This window comes from Phocoena sinus, chromosome 1 (genome assembly GCF_008692025.1).
Source record: "Phocoena sinus isolate mPhoSin1 chromosome 1, mPhoSin1.pri, whole genome shotgun sequence".
Classification (NCBI taxonomy): Eukaryota; Metazoa; Chordata; class Mammalia; order Artiodactyla; family Phocoenidae; genus Phocoena; species Phocoena sinus.
The window spans coordinates 92,450,431-92,465,517 of record NC_045763.1 but is presented as its reverse complement, the minus strand read 5'-3'; the positions used below and the strand labels follow the sequence as shown (position 1 = coordinate 92,465,517).

The 15,087-nt window shown below is 35.5% G+C and overlaps 1 protein-coding gene and 1 long non-coding RNA gene across 12 annotated transcripts in view; one reads left to right on the top strand and one right to left on the bottom strand.

The window, feature by feature from the left end:
- RNPC3 (RNA binding region (RNP1, RRM) containing 3) overlaps positions 1–842 on the bottom strand; it is an 81,206-nt gene extending 80,364 nt beyond the window's left edge. For all 11 annotated transcript variants that reach the window (XR_004349182.1, XR_004349183.1, XR_004349181.1 and 8 more), the window contains exon 1: positions 309–842. Coding sequence is in view for 5 of the 11 variants with exons in the window: in XM_032626628.1 (XP_032482519.1) it covers positions 309–500 (192 nt within the window). In the remaining 6 variants the exon portion in view is untranslated. The remainder of the gene's footprint in view (positions 1–308) is intronic.
- On the top strand, positions 655–14,853 carry LOC116751173. The gene is made up of 3 exons (XR_004349194.1): positions 655–740; positions 13,233–13,334; positions 14,803–14,853. It is a non-coding gene; the product is annotated as an uncharacterized LOC116751173 (long non-coding RNA).
- Positions 14,854–15,087: the final 234 nt, after the last annotated feature.

Here is a 15,087-nt window from a genome sequence, read left to right as displayed (position 1 = left end):
TCCAAATTCAGCGGAATTTCGAGATTCCCAGGATGGGAAAATGGAACATAACTAAGCTTCTCTTTTCATTTTTTCTTCTTTGCCTTTCTCACTTGCCCTTTTCCGCAGCGCGGCGACTAACCTAGGCTGGAGCCAATTAAAATCTGACTTGGGACTATTTTGATATGAAGGAGGAAAGACTGGTAAGCCCCCACTACACAAGCGCATCTCCCTCACTCTTTTCTGTCTTCTTCCTTCTGTCAGAACTCCCCTCCCCAGGTCAACAGCCAAGGGCCTTCCCCGGAGGCTCGGGACTGGCGCGCCCTTACCAGTCGCCCCTTATCGGACAGGACGCGCACGGACTGCGCCCCGAAATACTTCAGTAAGTCCTCTTTCTCCTCAGCGGTCAGCTCGGCTGGCAGGTGCCTCACTAGAAGGGTTCGGTCGCCCCGCGGCGGAGAAAGCGAAGCAGAGCTCTGACATCCTCTCGACATTGGCAGAGGCTGTTCTGAAGCCGCCATTTCTCACGGAGAACCAACAGAAAAGCCACTGAAGAAACCGCAGTGATCATAAAAAGCTAAGCTAAATGAGTGTTTTCCCACTTCGCGCTAAGGATTCTGGAAACAAGGAAGTAACGCGAGAGATGTCGCCTTCTCGCGAGACCTGCACCACGGACGGGGGCCAGCTCTTCGGAGACACGTTCCTCAGAGTGAAGGGCAAGGTTCCACGGTGATGGGAAAGCAAAATGATTCAAATTCCAGGTAGTTGATGACGGCATTAAAAACAAAAATTCCCCCGAGATAGGTGTAAGGATTTAAAAAAAACTGTCAACGCGTGAGAGACTTAAGCCGCGTTCACGAAAGAGGAAGTAACCCCAAGGACAGAAGGAGTCACTGCTGCGCATGTGCTAGCTGGGAGCGGGTCTGGGCGTGGCGCCAGGGAGGTCTGGAGTTGCTATAGCCGGGTTTCTAATCCTGGCAGATTGCAAAGTGCGTCTGATTGGCTGGCTGGGACTTGGTGTGGGAATACCGGGTCTGTGTCTACATTCGGGATGATAATGCCTAAAGATTGCACATTCTTTCTTTGGCTCAGTAGCCTTCACGTAGGCAGGCGAGCTCAGTTTTAAGGAACAAAAAGTTGAGACAGACACTTGTTTTCTTGAATCATCGGACACGTAGCAGCAGCGTGATAACGGTCTGGCCGTGGTTCCTTTTCACGGAATTAGCGGCCTCTAGGAAGAGATGCCCTAATATAAACCCCATCAACAACTCTAAGGTGTAGGTACTCCTCCCCATTTTACAGTTGAGCACGCTGATGTACAATACAGGGAGGTGTAAGTCACACAGCTATTAAATGACCGAACTGGGATTTGACCTTGCTAGTGTGACTGGCCTTTACACTATTCTAACTCGTTTCTGAATGGAGCCAGGCAGAGAAGTCTTCCTTATTCCATACAAAGAGGGCATTGAGGATTCTGGATAGAGGTATTATTTTAGGTGCAGCTACTACAGTCTGGAGGCCCAAGGTACCTCTTAACTGCTCTTTTTATTTGCTACTTGATTAGATGGTAACTGTGTCGCAGTAAACAACATATCGAAGTTTGGCTCCCATGGAAGACGGGTTGGGGAACAAGGGAGGGACAGACATTAATAAAAACTTGAAAAACTATGGAGAACCCCTCCACAAAATGTCATGTATACAGAGCCAGACCATGAGGGCTCTGTGGGTTAGTCTGAAGTCTTGATTAAACCAAAGAGCAATTGGAAACTGACAGAATTTTTAGTAGAGGTCTGTGTGTATGTGTATATGTATGTAATGATTAAATTTTAGGTATGAAAATTTCTCTGGTTGCAGTATGAAAAATGGAGTAGAAGCAGGAAGACCAGTTGGGCTATTGCAGTAGCCCAGGCAAGACACTGCTAGAAATAGTTAGGTAACAGCAGACATGGAGAAAAGGAACAGGAATTGAGATGTATTTTGGAAGTGGAATTGAGATGTATTTTGGAAGTGGAATTGAGATGTATTTTGGAAGTGGAATTGAGATGTATTTTGGAAGTAGAATTGATAGACTTGCAGATGAAGAAGAGTAATTAAGGATAAATTTTGAGGTTTTGGCTTGAACCCCAACTGTCCACCATCTAGGTGGATGATGATGCTATTTACTGAGCATGAGAAGAGTTAACTAAAGTGTAGCTAGATTAGAGACTGTAGGGGAGGAAGGAACACATTAAATTTAAAGTATCTATTCAGTATCCAATGTTTCAAGTAAGCAGTTGGATGTGTAATTATGGCATTTTGGAGAAACATCAACACTAGATACATATGTAACATCAACACATATAATATTTATATCCAAGGTACAAGAGTGTAGGTAGAGAGAGAGGGGACCAGTATTGATCCATGGGGCATGCCAGTGTTGAGAAATTGAGAGGAGGAAGAACAAGGTAATACTTTTTCTCTTGGCACTTACACTGTAGTAATAAAGACAGACTAAAACATGTAGATAAGTAAGTAAATGAGTTCCTTTTGGAGAGTAAATAAGTGCTTTGAGGGAAAAAAGACAAAAATAGACCCAGGGTAGAGGGATAAACTGATTGGAGAGGGCATGCTACTTTAAACACTCCTTTACAGGCTTTTCCCTGCATCTCTTATAGTTATTATTATGTATGATTAGCATATAGTAGACATATATAAATATTTGTTCAATGAATGAATGCATGAATGGATTAACTTTAATATTACCACTGCCACCTATGGTCAAGAATTGCTACATGGGTCATCAAGATAAGTTTAGTGGTCTTCACTGTAATTGAGATATCACAGCTCAGTGAAATAGGAACATGAGAGAATTTTATTTTCTCTTAATTACTTTTAGTTGTACTCAATTAAATCCGCCTTATCCTTCTCTTGACAATAGCTCAGGCAGATTTCATAATGTCTTGGTCATTTTCAGTTACTAACAGTCTAAGTCGATTTGAAATGTCAACTTCAAACTCTAATAAGGTCACGCTTTTTACCCTCCCCTCATATAAGGCTTGACCTGAGGGATAGGAAGAAGACATAATTTGCTTTCATCTCTGCCATGTTTAAGTGGAATTGGGTGTGGTCTGCTTTGAGTTGCATTTTTCTCATTTCCTTTTCTTGGTATAGCCCAGAGGTTCCCAAACTTTCTCAGCTCCTGGTGCCCTTATTGTCTCAGTAATTTTTTTAATAGCATCCCTAGGTGCCACCTTGTTTCCTGTTACCCCTTGATTTTTAAGAGGCACTACCACCTGGGCTGACTCAGTAAGGTTCAGCAATTATTCCATATATTCCTCTACTTTTTCCAACTCCCATGTGAGGTGCAACCGTGCGATTCATTCTGGTCAGTGGGCTGTTACGAAGACAACATGTGTCTATTCCAGACTATAGTACAGAAGAGGGGGTGTGAAAGCAGTGATCCTGGAGGCCACATATTGAGGTCAAAGAGCTGTGAGGTAAACACTGCATAGAATACCTGGTCACCACATCAATGACAACTTCCCTACAAAAGTGCTTGACCCCCTCCAAACCTTGCATAAGTAAGAAATAACTTTTATTAACGTCTATTATGTAAATACACTGATAGTTTAGGGTTAATTCTTTTTATTTTTTTAATTTTATTTTTTTACCATAGCAAAGCCCATTCTTTCACCAGTAAAAATACACTCTGATGGTTCATTTTATGTGTCAATTTGACTGGCCACAAGGTACCCAGATTAAACATTATTTCTGAGTGTGTCTCTGAGAGTGTTTCTGGATGAGATTAGCATTTGAACTGTTGAACTCAGTAAAGTAAATTGCCCTTTCCTATGTGGGTGGGCATCATATATCCATTGAGGGCCAGAATGCTACAAAAGGTAGAGAAAGGAAGAATCACCCTTCTTTTCCTGCCTCACTGATTAGGCTGAGACATCTCATCTCATCTTCCACAATCGGACTGGGTTCTACACCATGAATTCCCCTTGGTTCTCAGGCTTTCAAACTTAGGCTGAATTACACAACCAGCTTTCCTGGATCTCCAGCTTGCAGATGGCAGGTCATGGGACTTTTCAGGCTCCATAATCACATGAGCCAATTCCTCATGATAAATATCCTTTTATTTATATATATATATATTTATACTTTATAAGTATATAAATAAATATAATATATACATGTATAAATAAATATATGATATTTTAACATATAAGTATATAATATTTTATATTTTGTTTTTATAAAATATAAATATAATACATATTAAATATACTTTTATTTTTATTTATTCATGTATAAAAATTATATACATAAATTAAAATGTAATTGTTATTTATTTTTATTTATAAATTTTTAGTTTATTATACATGTGTAATACTATATATAATATATTCCTCAATATGTTTTTATTATCACAGCCAGAGTGATTCTATTATACCCTCAGAACTCTCCAGTGGCTTTTCCTCTCACTTAGACTAAAAGCTAAAATTCTTCCTTTGATTTCTAAGAGCTTATATGATCTGGCTCCGCCAATGTATTACTTTTTTGGCTTCATTTATTCTTTCCCCCTCCTTCACACTTCACTATAGACATACTAATCTAGCTATTCTTGAACTCTTCAGACACATGACTCAGATCTTTGTAGTACTTGCTAAAACTTTGAAAAAATGCTTTTCCCACAGATATCTGCGTTCTGGCTCCCTTTCTTCAGGTGCTCAAATGTTACCTTTTAACTAAATTGTTCGTTGTCAGTCAACACCATCTCTGCCTCTTCTGTTCTGTTCTCTGTGTTGCAGCAGCTGAAACATAGGAAACTAGATTTTTCATTATTTTTGTTGTCTATTGCTGTGTAACAAATCACCCCAAAACTTTGTAGTTTAATACAACCACTATCAAAGACTTTTCCTTTTCTCAAGGCAGAATTTATGTCTTCGTTACATTTATTTTTATACTAGAAATCATCATATATAAATTTGAGTGTGTATATAGTTTCCTTATTACTGGTAAGCTCCTTGGAGATAGGAATTGCTGTATTCATCTCTGTATCCTCCAAGGATTAACATAGTGCCTTAGAAGTAGATTAGTAGTCACTGAATGTTAAAACATGTAAATTAATATTACTCACAAAAAACTAAAATATATCCTGCTGGCAACTAGCGATTGCATACTCAGTGATTTGCATGATGACTTTAAGAAACCAGGCTAAAGAGTTCACTGAAAAATTATCATACTGGTCAAAGGCAAAATGTCAGTATTATTCTCTGTTACTTATTGAGTGATGATTATGTGTGGATCTCATGGATAGTCATTTGTAGATTTACTCCCTGTATAAAATAAACAATTTACATAGCCATGAAATTTTTGTCATCAGCTTTCAGAAAAATAATCCTTAATATTTGTTTAGGGCTTCCCTGGTGGCGCAGTGGTTGAGAGTCCACCTGCCGATGCAGGGGACACGGGTTCATGCCCCAGTCCTGGAGGATCCCACATGCCGCAGAGCGGCTTGGTCCATGAGCCATGGCCGCTGAGCCTGCGCATCGGGAGCCTGTGCTCCGCAACGGGAGAGGCCACAACAGTGAGAGGCCCGCGTACCGCAAAACAAAAAACAAACAAAAAATGATCTATTTTTGCAAAACCTTTGGCTGATATAATCATCTATCTTTGTATTATGAATATGTGGGTACTGACATCTGCTCATAACATGTAAATCTACCATAATCCCAGTTCAGTGACATAACACAGTTCTAAATAAATTTTACCTTCAATTTCTTCAAAATATAAATCACAGCAACAAGTATATGTATATTTTACAGCTTCAAACATGTTTTATTGGATCTCCCTTCCCTGACCTGTTCCTTAACTTTCCTACTCATTTTGATTTTAAAAACAAACCATTATTTATCATCATTCAGTCCAATTAAAATACTAATCTCACTTCTAAGCTTATACCCTTCTCTAAGGAAATCTGTAGTGGATTCACTACAGATTTCCTCAGAGAGGACTTTGCCACTGCTCTGGAAATAGCATGCCTCTTCACCTACCCATCACTAATCACTTACTTGCCTTATTAATTTCTTGGCATATAACAGCCTAGAAATTATATATTAATTCTTATGTTTGTGTGTGCATGCCTGTATGTGTTTATAATATAAGCTCCAAAAAAAAAAAAAATAATAATATAAGCTCCATGACATTAGAGTGTCTATCTTGTCTTTGTTTTATTTGCTTCTTTATCTACAGGCCAAACATAGTATCTGGTACATTGTAGGAGTTTGGTAAATATTTGTTGAATGATTGAATGTTGTCCAGTCCTAATATTATCTTGCTTGCATATATCACAGTTTCAGTTTTACATTCAGAGGCAATTAAAAGCACAGATTTGGGAGTGAAACAGTCTTAAGTTTTATAATCCTGCTCTATTCTCACACCTAGGGGAAGTTACTTAACCTCTCTTCTTCAGTTTTCTGATATGTAAAATGAAGATAATGTCTTTATCATAGAATTGTTATAAGTATTAAATGAATTATTCTGCACAGAGTCGGTGCTATAGAAGTGGTTATATTTGTTATTTTTATATTTAATTGGTGATTATTTGAATAATTTCTATCTTTCCCACTACAGTTTTAGGAACCACATTAATTTTTTCCAATCATTGTATCTCCACATCCCAGCTCATAATAGGAGCTGTATAAATGTTTATTGGGGAGAAAAAAAGAATGGTTGAAGTTTTGAGGCAAAGCATGCATGTTTGTGTGCACTAAGTGCGTTCCCATATTCTGTAGTTACAAGTCATTGTCACTAGATGGCAAGCTTGTCCTAGGCAAGGCAAGTGTTTGCGTTAAACCATCAAACTGAAGAATGAGGGTGCAAGGTAGGGGGAAATGTCACATATGTGTTTCTTAGGTTGGTGAGATGATATAGGAAGATGAAAGTTTAAGCATAAAATAAAAATTGCCTGTTTTTATTCTGCTTCATGACTAGCTAACCCTTCTGACTAGCTCATCTTTTGCATAATAATGCATTTTAGCATTTCTGTCATTCCACTGACCTCTTATTATAGTCATAATTTCTGTTAAAAACAATGTTTAAAAAGGTCTCTTATACTATTCATTATTAACAAGAGTTCCCTAATTTTTTCAACCTCAAACCCTTTACCTGCTGTTTTCAAAATCTTATGATTTTGGCTGGGACATAAGTTTCTCTATATCTTATATCCTCTAGTCCTCATTCTTGAACAAGTCTTTCATTTATTTATTTTTTTTCTGATTATTGGTCACTCAACATTCATGGGAAGCACATGTCTTTTTTAAGTATATAAATTTATTATTTTTTTCTCCGAGTGTTATTAAGATATAATTGACGTACAGTTCTGTATAAGTTTAAGGTATACAACATAATGAATTGAATTACATACTTCATGAAATCATTACCACAATAAGTTTAGTGACCATCCATCATCTCATATAGGTACAAAATAAAAGAAAAAGAAAAAAAACTTTTTTTCTTGTGATAAAAACTCTTAGAATTTACTCTCTTAGCAACTTTCATATATAACATACATCAGTGTTAATTATATTCATCATGTTGAACGTTACATCCCTAGTACACTTATTTATCTTATAACTGGAAGTTTGTATCTTTTAACCACCTTCATTCAATTCCCCCTTCCTCAACCCCCTGCTGTTGGTAACCAAAAGTCTGATCATTTTTCTATGAGTTTGTTCTTTTGTTGAAGTATAATTGACATCCGACACCATGTTAGTTCCTGGTGCACAGCACAGTGATTCGATATTTCTATACATTACGAAATGATCACCACAATAAGTCTAGTTGCCATCTGTCACCATACAAAGATGTTATATTATTATGACTATATTCCCCACAATGTTACCTTTCATCCCTGTGACTCATTTATTTTGTAACTGGAACTTTATACCTCTTAATTTTCCTCACCTATTTCATTCATCTCACCACCCCTCTCCCCTCTGGCACCTACCTATTTGTCCTCTGTATCTATGACTCTGTTTCTGTTTTGTTATGTTTATTTGTTTTGCTTTTTAGGATCCACAGTAAGTAAAATTATACAGTGTTTGTCTTTCTCTGTCTGGCTTATTTCACTTAGCATAATGCCCTCTAGGTACATCCGTGTGTTGCAAATGGCAAGATTTCATTCTTTTATGACTCAGTAATATTCCATTGTGTGTGTGTGTGTGTGTGTGTGTGTGTGTGTGTATCACAGCTTCTTTTTTCCTTCATCTGTTGATGGGACTTAGGTTGCTGCCATATATTGGCTATTGTGAATAATTATGCAGTAAACGTAGGCTTGCATATATCTTTTTGCATTAGTGTTTTCTTTTTCTTTGGGTAAATACCCAGAAGTAGAATTGCTGGATCGTATAATAGTTCTATTTTTAATTTTCTGAGGAAACTTCATACTGTTTTCCATAGTGCCTGCACCAATTTGCATTCCCACCATCAATTTCAAGGATTCCTTTTTCTCCACATTCTGGCCAACACTTGTTATTGGTAATAACCATTTTGACACGTGCAAAGTGATATCTCATTGTGGCTTTGATTTGCATTTCCCTGATGATTAGTGATGTTGAACATTTTTTCGTATGTCTCTTGGTCATCTCCATGTCTTCTCAGGTCCTCTGCCCATTTTTTAATTGGGTTTTTTTTTTTGATAAGTTTTTTTTATATCTTGTATATTAACCTCTTATCAGATATATTGTTTGCAAATATCTTCTCCCATTCAGTAGGTTACCTTTTCATTTTGTTGATAGTTTCCTTCGCTGTGCAAAAGATTTTTAGTTTGATGTATTTCCATTGTTTATTTTTGCTTGTGTTGCCCTTGCCTGAGAAGACATATCCAAAAAATATTGCTAAAACATGTCAAAGAACATACCACCTATGTTTTCTTCTAAGAGTTTTATGATTTCTGGTCTTACGTTTAAGTCTTTAATCTATTTTGAGTTTCTTTTTATACATGGTGCAAGAAAGTAGTCCAGTTTGATTCTTTTGCATGTAGCTGTCTAGTTTTCCCAATACCATTTTTGATCTCTTCCAGTTAGTGTACCATCTTGGGGAAAGAACAAGTTAGGTTCAATGCTATTATGCTTGTCTAACTTTACCTTTGTTAAGCAAAATTATCAATAAGGACCTGGTAGAAAAGAAAGTATTGAAAGCCTACAAATTAGATAGTCAACTTCTGAACGATCAATTTTGGGGGGAATTCTGGAAATTAATTTTATAAATATCAATTAATTAAATTGATTAAATGTATGCATATTCTTTGGTAAATTAAATTTACCAAAATAAATGAAAAATGTGGACATGTAAAAATGAATAATAGTACTTTGAGACAGTAGAAAAAGTTTTCATTATAGTAATATTTAGACAGTATATTATTTTCTTGTTTATTTTTTGAAAAAATTGACTACTGAAAAAAGTTGACTTTTGTAAAAACTTATAAATAATAATTATAAATAATAATTTATTTCTTTATAATATTTTCCCTTTGTGCCTTTATGTGACATATTATTGGCCAAAAGACAGAAATTTTGTTAATTTTCTTTCAACTGCTAAAGGAAAGATTTTTTCCTTCCTTCTCTCTACTTAGTAAGAAAGGTAATTATTGCTTAATTCTCTACTTGACTAGAATGACTTAAAATGAAAAGAATATAAATTATTTAATTGTTAACATTTTTTTCCAAGTTAACCCAGATCTTCGTTAGCAACAATTAGCAATGTTGGTAGAGGTTCAGATATACTGATAGTCTTTCTCAGGTTAAATGGTTCAAAGTGGAAAAAAACATTCAGTGATGGTGATTTCCTATACCTTGGGAAGACTTAACAGTATAAATTCCAAGTCTTGCGTTGACTTAGACCTCCTCTCTATTCCCTCTACCCCATTCCCAACTTCTCTTGCAAACCAGACTCATAAAACTGTTTTACATTCAACTTAAGAGAGGATTTATGAGTTGACCTATTTTAGTGAGAAGGCATCCTCCAAGTAAATTTTCCAAATATATTATTGTCTTATAAATATCTTAGATTTAGTCAATCTAAGAACTTACATTTTAAAAACAACTATAACTTAGTTCAGATTAATATATTACTATTTTCCAAAAGTAGTATATATTTATTGTTGAAACTCTATACTGATTTGCAAATGAAAGAAAGAAAACGTGTAACCCCACCAACTATTAATAATTTATATTAGCATTTTTGTATAATTCCCTCTACTCCTTTATCTACCTATATTATACACATGTATTTGTAAAACTTGAATATTATGATTCATATGAGTTTGTAATTTTTAGTAATGTGTTGCAGACTTATTTTTGTGTGATTATACATTGTTCTTCAAATCATGTTTTATAGGATCCCAATGCATTGATTTTACCAATTTCTTTATTATTTGCCTTTATTGTATCTTAAAATACAGTATTAGATGGATATGAAAGAATATATGTGACATAAATGTTTTACAGCCTAATAATAATAAAATGAACACCCATGAACCTAACGCCTCACTCCCAAACTAAAACATTGTCTGACAATGATCATTCTACATTGTTAAGTTTCCCAGTGTGGAATAATAACATGTGAGGAAGTTACAGGTGAATTATCCAGGTTGGACTGCAGAACTCCTGGTCCTGCCCCATGTGCTTGAGGTCAATTTTTTCCTTCTTGCCTTTATCTAGTGTCTTGGTTTTATCTATCCCTTATGAGTAACTGTTTGAATAAGGATAGGCAGACACATGGATATCACATCTTCCCCAAATAGTTTTCAGAGAAACATTGTCTTAATCCAAGTTTAGCAAAGGTCCATTTTCATGAAGGAAACAATAAACATTAATACAGCACCTCTTTTTAAACTTTTCATTCCGGAATAAAACCTTTGCTTTACATTTTTATAATCAAAAGTCCAGGTAATTTTTCTCCACTTATAGAAAAAAGGAAAGGCTAACTTAAAGATTTCTTCTGCTTCTATCCTATCAAGTTTTAAAAAGATTTATTTATTTTTATCAATAGATACTTTTAGATAGTTTTATCTAGATTGTTTATTACAGTTTATTAAGTCAGAGAAAATATATTTTTTTTAAGATCAAAACCAATATCTTATTCTCTTCTGGGTAATTTTATGGTATACCTAACTAATAGAAGTCTGGCATTTAGTCAACATTTGCTAAATGAATGATTGTGGTCAGTAGAATTATTCAGTAATACCTCAACTGAAGCAAATTGGCAACCTATTCTATGTAAAATAAAGCTTAGCCACCCCTCAAAAAATATTTGCAAAAGTCTCTTAACACTCATATGGGGAACTTGCATTTCTCAGACATGAGGTTTCAGTTGAGTTACCCCTCTCTGTTTCAGGGCTAAACTTATTGGCTTGAAGCAATCCTGATCTAGTCACTGAGCTTATTTCAGGGGTGAGCAGAAGTACTGGTCCAATTAAAGTACACTTCAAGACTTTTGCTGTGAATGCCAGAGCAGATCCTCTCTTCAACACTAGTTATGATTATGAGTGGCTTGGAAATAGCGAAGCATTTTTGTTAATTGGAGGGGCATGGCATAAGATCAGGGCCTCCAAAGGGAGTAAAGCCTGAGAATTGATCCTGGTGCAGTTTTGTTTCTGACCTGAAGATAGATCTAACACTGTATGTTTTTTCTGTATGTTAGCCAGTATCCCCTCCTTTTTTGCAGCTTCCAACTTTATTGCATTTCCTGTCACAATCAAAAGAATTCTAACTGATTGATTTAGTTTATTTATAGGTGATTTATTTAGTTCTTATTTCAGATACATATCTTTAGTTTATGAACAATTTGAAAAATCTCCATTTTGTGGTTTTCAGGCAAATAGTGGAGAAACCAAAATTTGAAGGGGAAAGATGGGCAGGCCCACTGTCATTAGTCAGCCATTCAGTCAGTGCATGTTTGTTAAACCTTTTAGACTAAAAGATTCATGAGGGTAATGGACTATATCATCCTTTTAATGTCTTTGTCCCCAATTCCTATGGTAATTTCTTGCACATTGTAACTGCTCAATTAACATCTAATGAATAAATGAATAAAATAATTAAGGGCATTATAATTTAGTAGGAAAAAATCTGGATTATTGTTGCCAAAAATATTTGATAATTAAAGAAAAGCAGATTTATGTTTAAGATATTAAACTACAGATAGGCATAAATGGGTAAGGAAAAACTTTTATTATTAGTTTTGTGATCGTGAGGAACTTCACTTCTCTGAACCTCATCTGTAAAATAATTGTAATATCAAGCTCAAGAATTTCTGTGAGCATTTAATGAATTAATGTATGTAAAGTGCCTGTAAGAGCTCAATGCATGCTAGCTGTTAATGGTCACTGTACTTCACTTTAATAAAGCCAATTTACAAAATTGAGTCCTAGAATACTATGTTTAACAAAATTTTAAAAAAAACACTATGAAAATTTGTCCTGAGAATTTAATAATTTTTTTTTTCGCGGTATGCAGGCCTCTCACCCTTGTGGCCTCTCCCGCACAGGCTCCAGACGCGCAGGCCCAGCAGCCGTGGCTCACGGGCCCAGATGCTCTGCGTCATGTGGGATCCTCCCGGACCCGGGCACGAACCCGTGTCCCCTACATCGGCAGGCGGACTCTCAACAACTGCGCCATCTGGGAAGCCCTAATAAAAGTTTTAATTGATGTATCTATATATTTATCTTACAAATTAATTCTGTGAAAATATAGAAAAATGTTATAAAAATTATAACTAAATATTAAATCAATGTTATCATTGTTATCATCATGGACCATGGAATCAATGAGAATTCCCAATGCTGTAGGAATTAGTGTGGTGCATATTAATAATAAATATTTATTAATGTCCAAACATATAGTGCCTATCACATCATATGGACTAAATCACATGATATGGACTAAATACCTATTTTTATGTATTTATGTCTTTTATATATTTATTTTCTTATTTATTGTAAGATAGCTAGATAGCTAGGTCAGTATTTATAGGAAATTGGGTTTGGGGTGAGTTTTTTACTTGTCTGGTAGGTTGAATTATTTGCTTCAGTTCTTTCCCCCCTCCCTGTAATCATTTGCCCTGCAACCTCTCAATTTCTACCAGCACACACAAAAAAGGAGTACACTTCCTTCCCTACCCCTCGATGTTGAGCTCACTCATGTGACTTGCTTTCGACAATGGAATTTTAGAAGGTGGAACACCATGTGTTTATGCTGTCTCTCTAGCTCTTTGCCATCACCATGAGAAGAATATACCCTGGCTAGCTACTGGCTCCAAACGGAGAATGGAGAATACGTAAGCAGAACCACCCCAGCAAACCCAAAGACGTGAGTAAAATTCCTCTGAGAGTTTTCTGGGAAGTTTTAATACATCAAAAGATAACTGATAGAATTTAATTCCCTTGTTTTCCCCAGGGCTTTTTAAAACATCTCTTCCAGGAAATCTTCTCAATACTCTTCCCTTTTCTCTAGGCTGAAAGAGATGCCTCTCCTCATGTTTGTGTATTATCCTCTCCATATCTTTATCACTGAACTTACCACATTATGCTATAATTCTGTTGATTTTGTTATAATATTTCACCAGACTGATTTTCTATAAAGCAGGAGATGTATCTTCAATTGTTTTTGAAAGAAGTCTGTGCCTCATATATAATAGCAGTCAAGTAAGGATTTAATAAACAAATTAGTTTATAGAAATAAGTCTAATACACAAAGTGAAATTACATCCACTTTGGAATGGTACAAAATAACATCTTATGGTAGATTGATTGAGTGGTCCCAATTTTTGCCTCCTATTAATAGTAATATATAGCCACACCCTTGCCATGTCTCAAGGTGGGCAGAATGTATTTCATCAGCCCTTAATTTTGGTCATGACCACTTGACTAGCAATGCCAATGAACTGTTAAGCACACATGACACAGTGAGGCCTAAAAAAATAATGCAGCAGTTGAGTTTGCCCTCTTGTGCTTCTGTTATTGTCACATGAAGAACATGTCCCAGGTAGCCCACTAGTCCCACTGATCCAAGAAAGACATATGGAGCGGACTTGGACCTAACTTATAGCTTGGAGCCAAGTTCAGTTTAAGTCAGCCAACTTCCAGCCAGCACACAGATGTGTGAGCAAGAATAAATGATTGTTATTTTGTAGATCAGGGTTGTGGGATGGTTTGTTACAAGCCCAATTGTGGCAATGGTTGGTACTTATTTATGAAGAGATTTTTTCATGTGAATAGTTAATGAATAAACCTCACAGTTTATTTTATACCCACAGAGAAATTTTCTAGTGCTTATAAATTTTCAAAATCAATCAAAATGAATCTAGTATGCCTCATGACATAAAGCAAATTCTTATTGACAGAGTTATATTATATCACCATAATAGCAGATGAGTATTTATAATTTTAATTAATATCAAGCTATGAATCATACTATTTTTTCTTCTAGATACGTATATATGTATATATGCACAAATACACACATGCATATATATATTTTTTTACTTGTATCTTTTGACCATTGTGAAAAGGATAATTAGGCTAAAGCAAAGCTCCTAATTATATATATATATAATTTATATTATATATTTATATATAATTTATATATATTTATATATAATATAAAATATATAATTATATATTATATATATAAATAATATAATTATATATAAATAATATAAATAACATATATAATTATATATATATATACACATGTATATAATTAAGCTAATGTTTAGATATGTGGTCAACACTGCTGGTTATTTACGCCCTATTATCCATTTTCCTTCTTCTTATAGTACCGATAAGGTCATCTAGACTAAAGATTCCCAGTCTCCCTTCAAGCAAGGTATGTTTGTGTACTGGGCAATGGCATGTAAACAGACATAATCTCTGCCTCCTGTAAGTAATACCCTTAGAGAAAAGGGAAATATCTTTCCTTCCCTCTTTCCTCTTTACTCTTGTATAGGTGGTAGTGAGTCATCTAGGAACCTATATGTGGGCAAACCACAAGATAGAAGGAAGCTGACCCTGTGATTAATCTGTATAGTACAACTGCCATACCAGCATGGGCCTTTAACTTG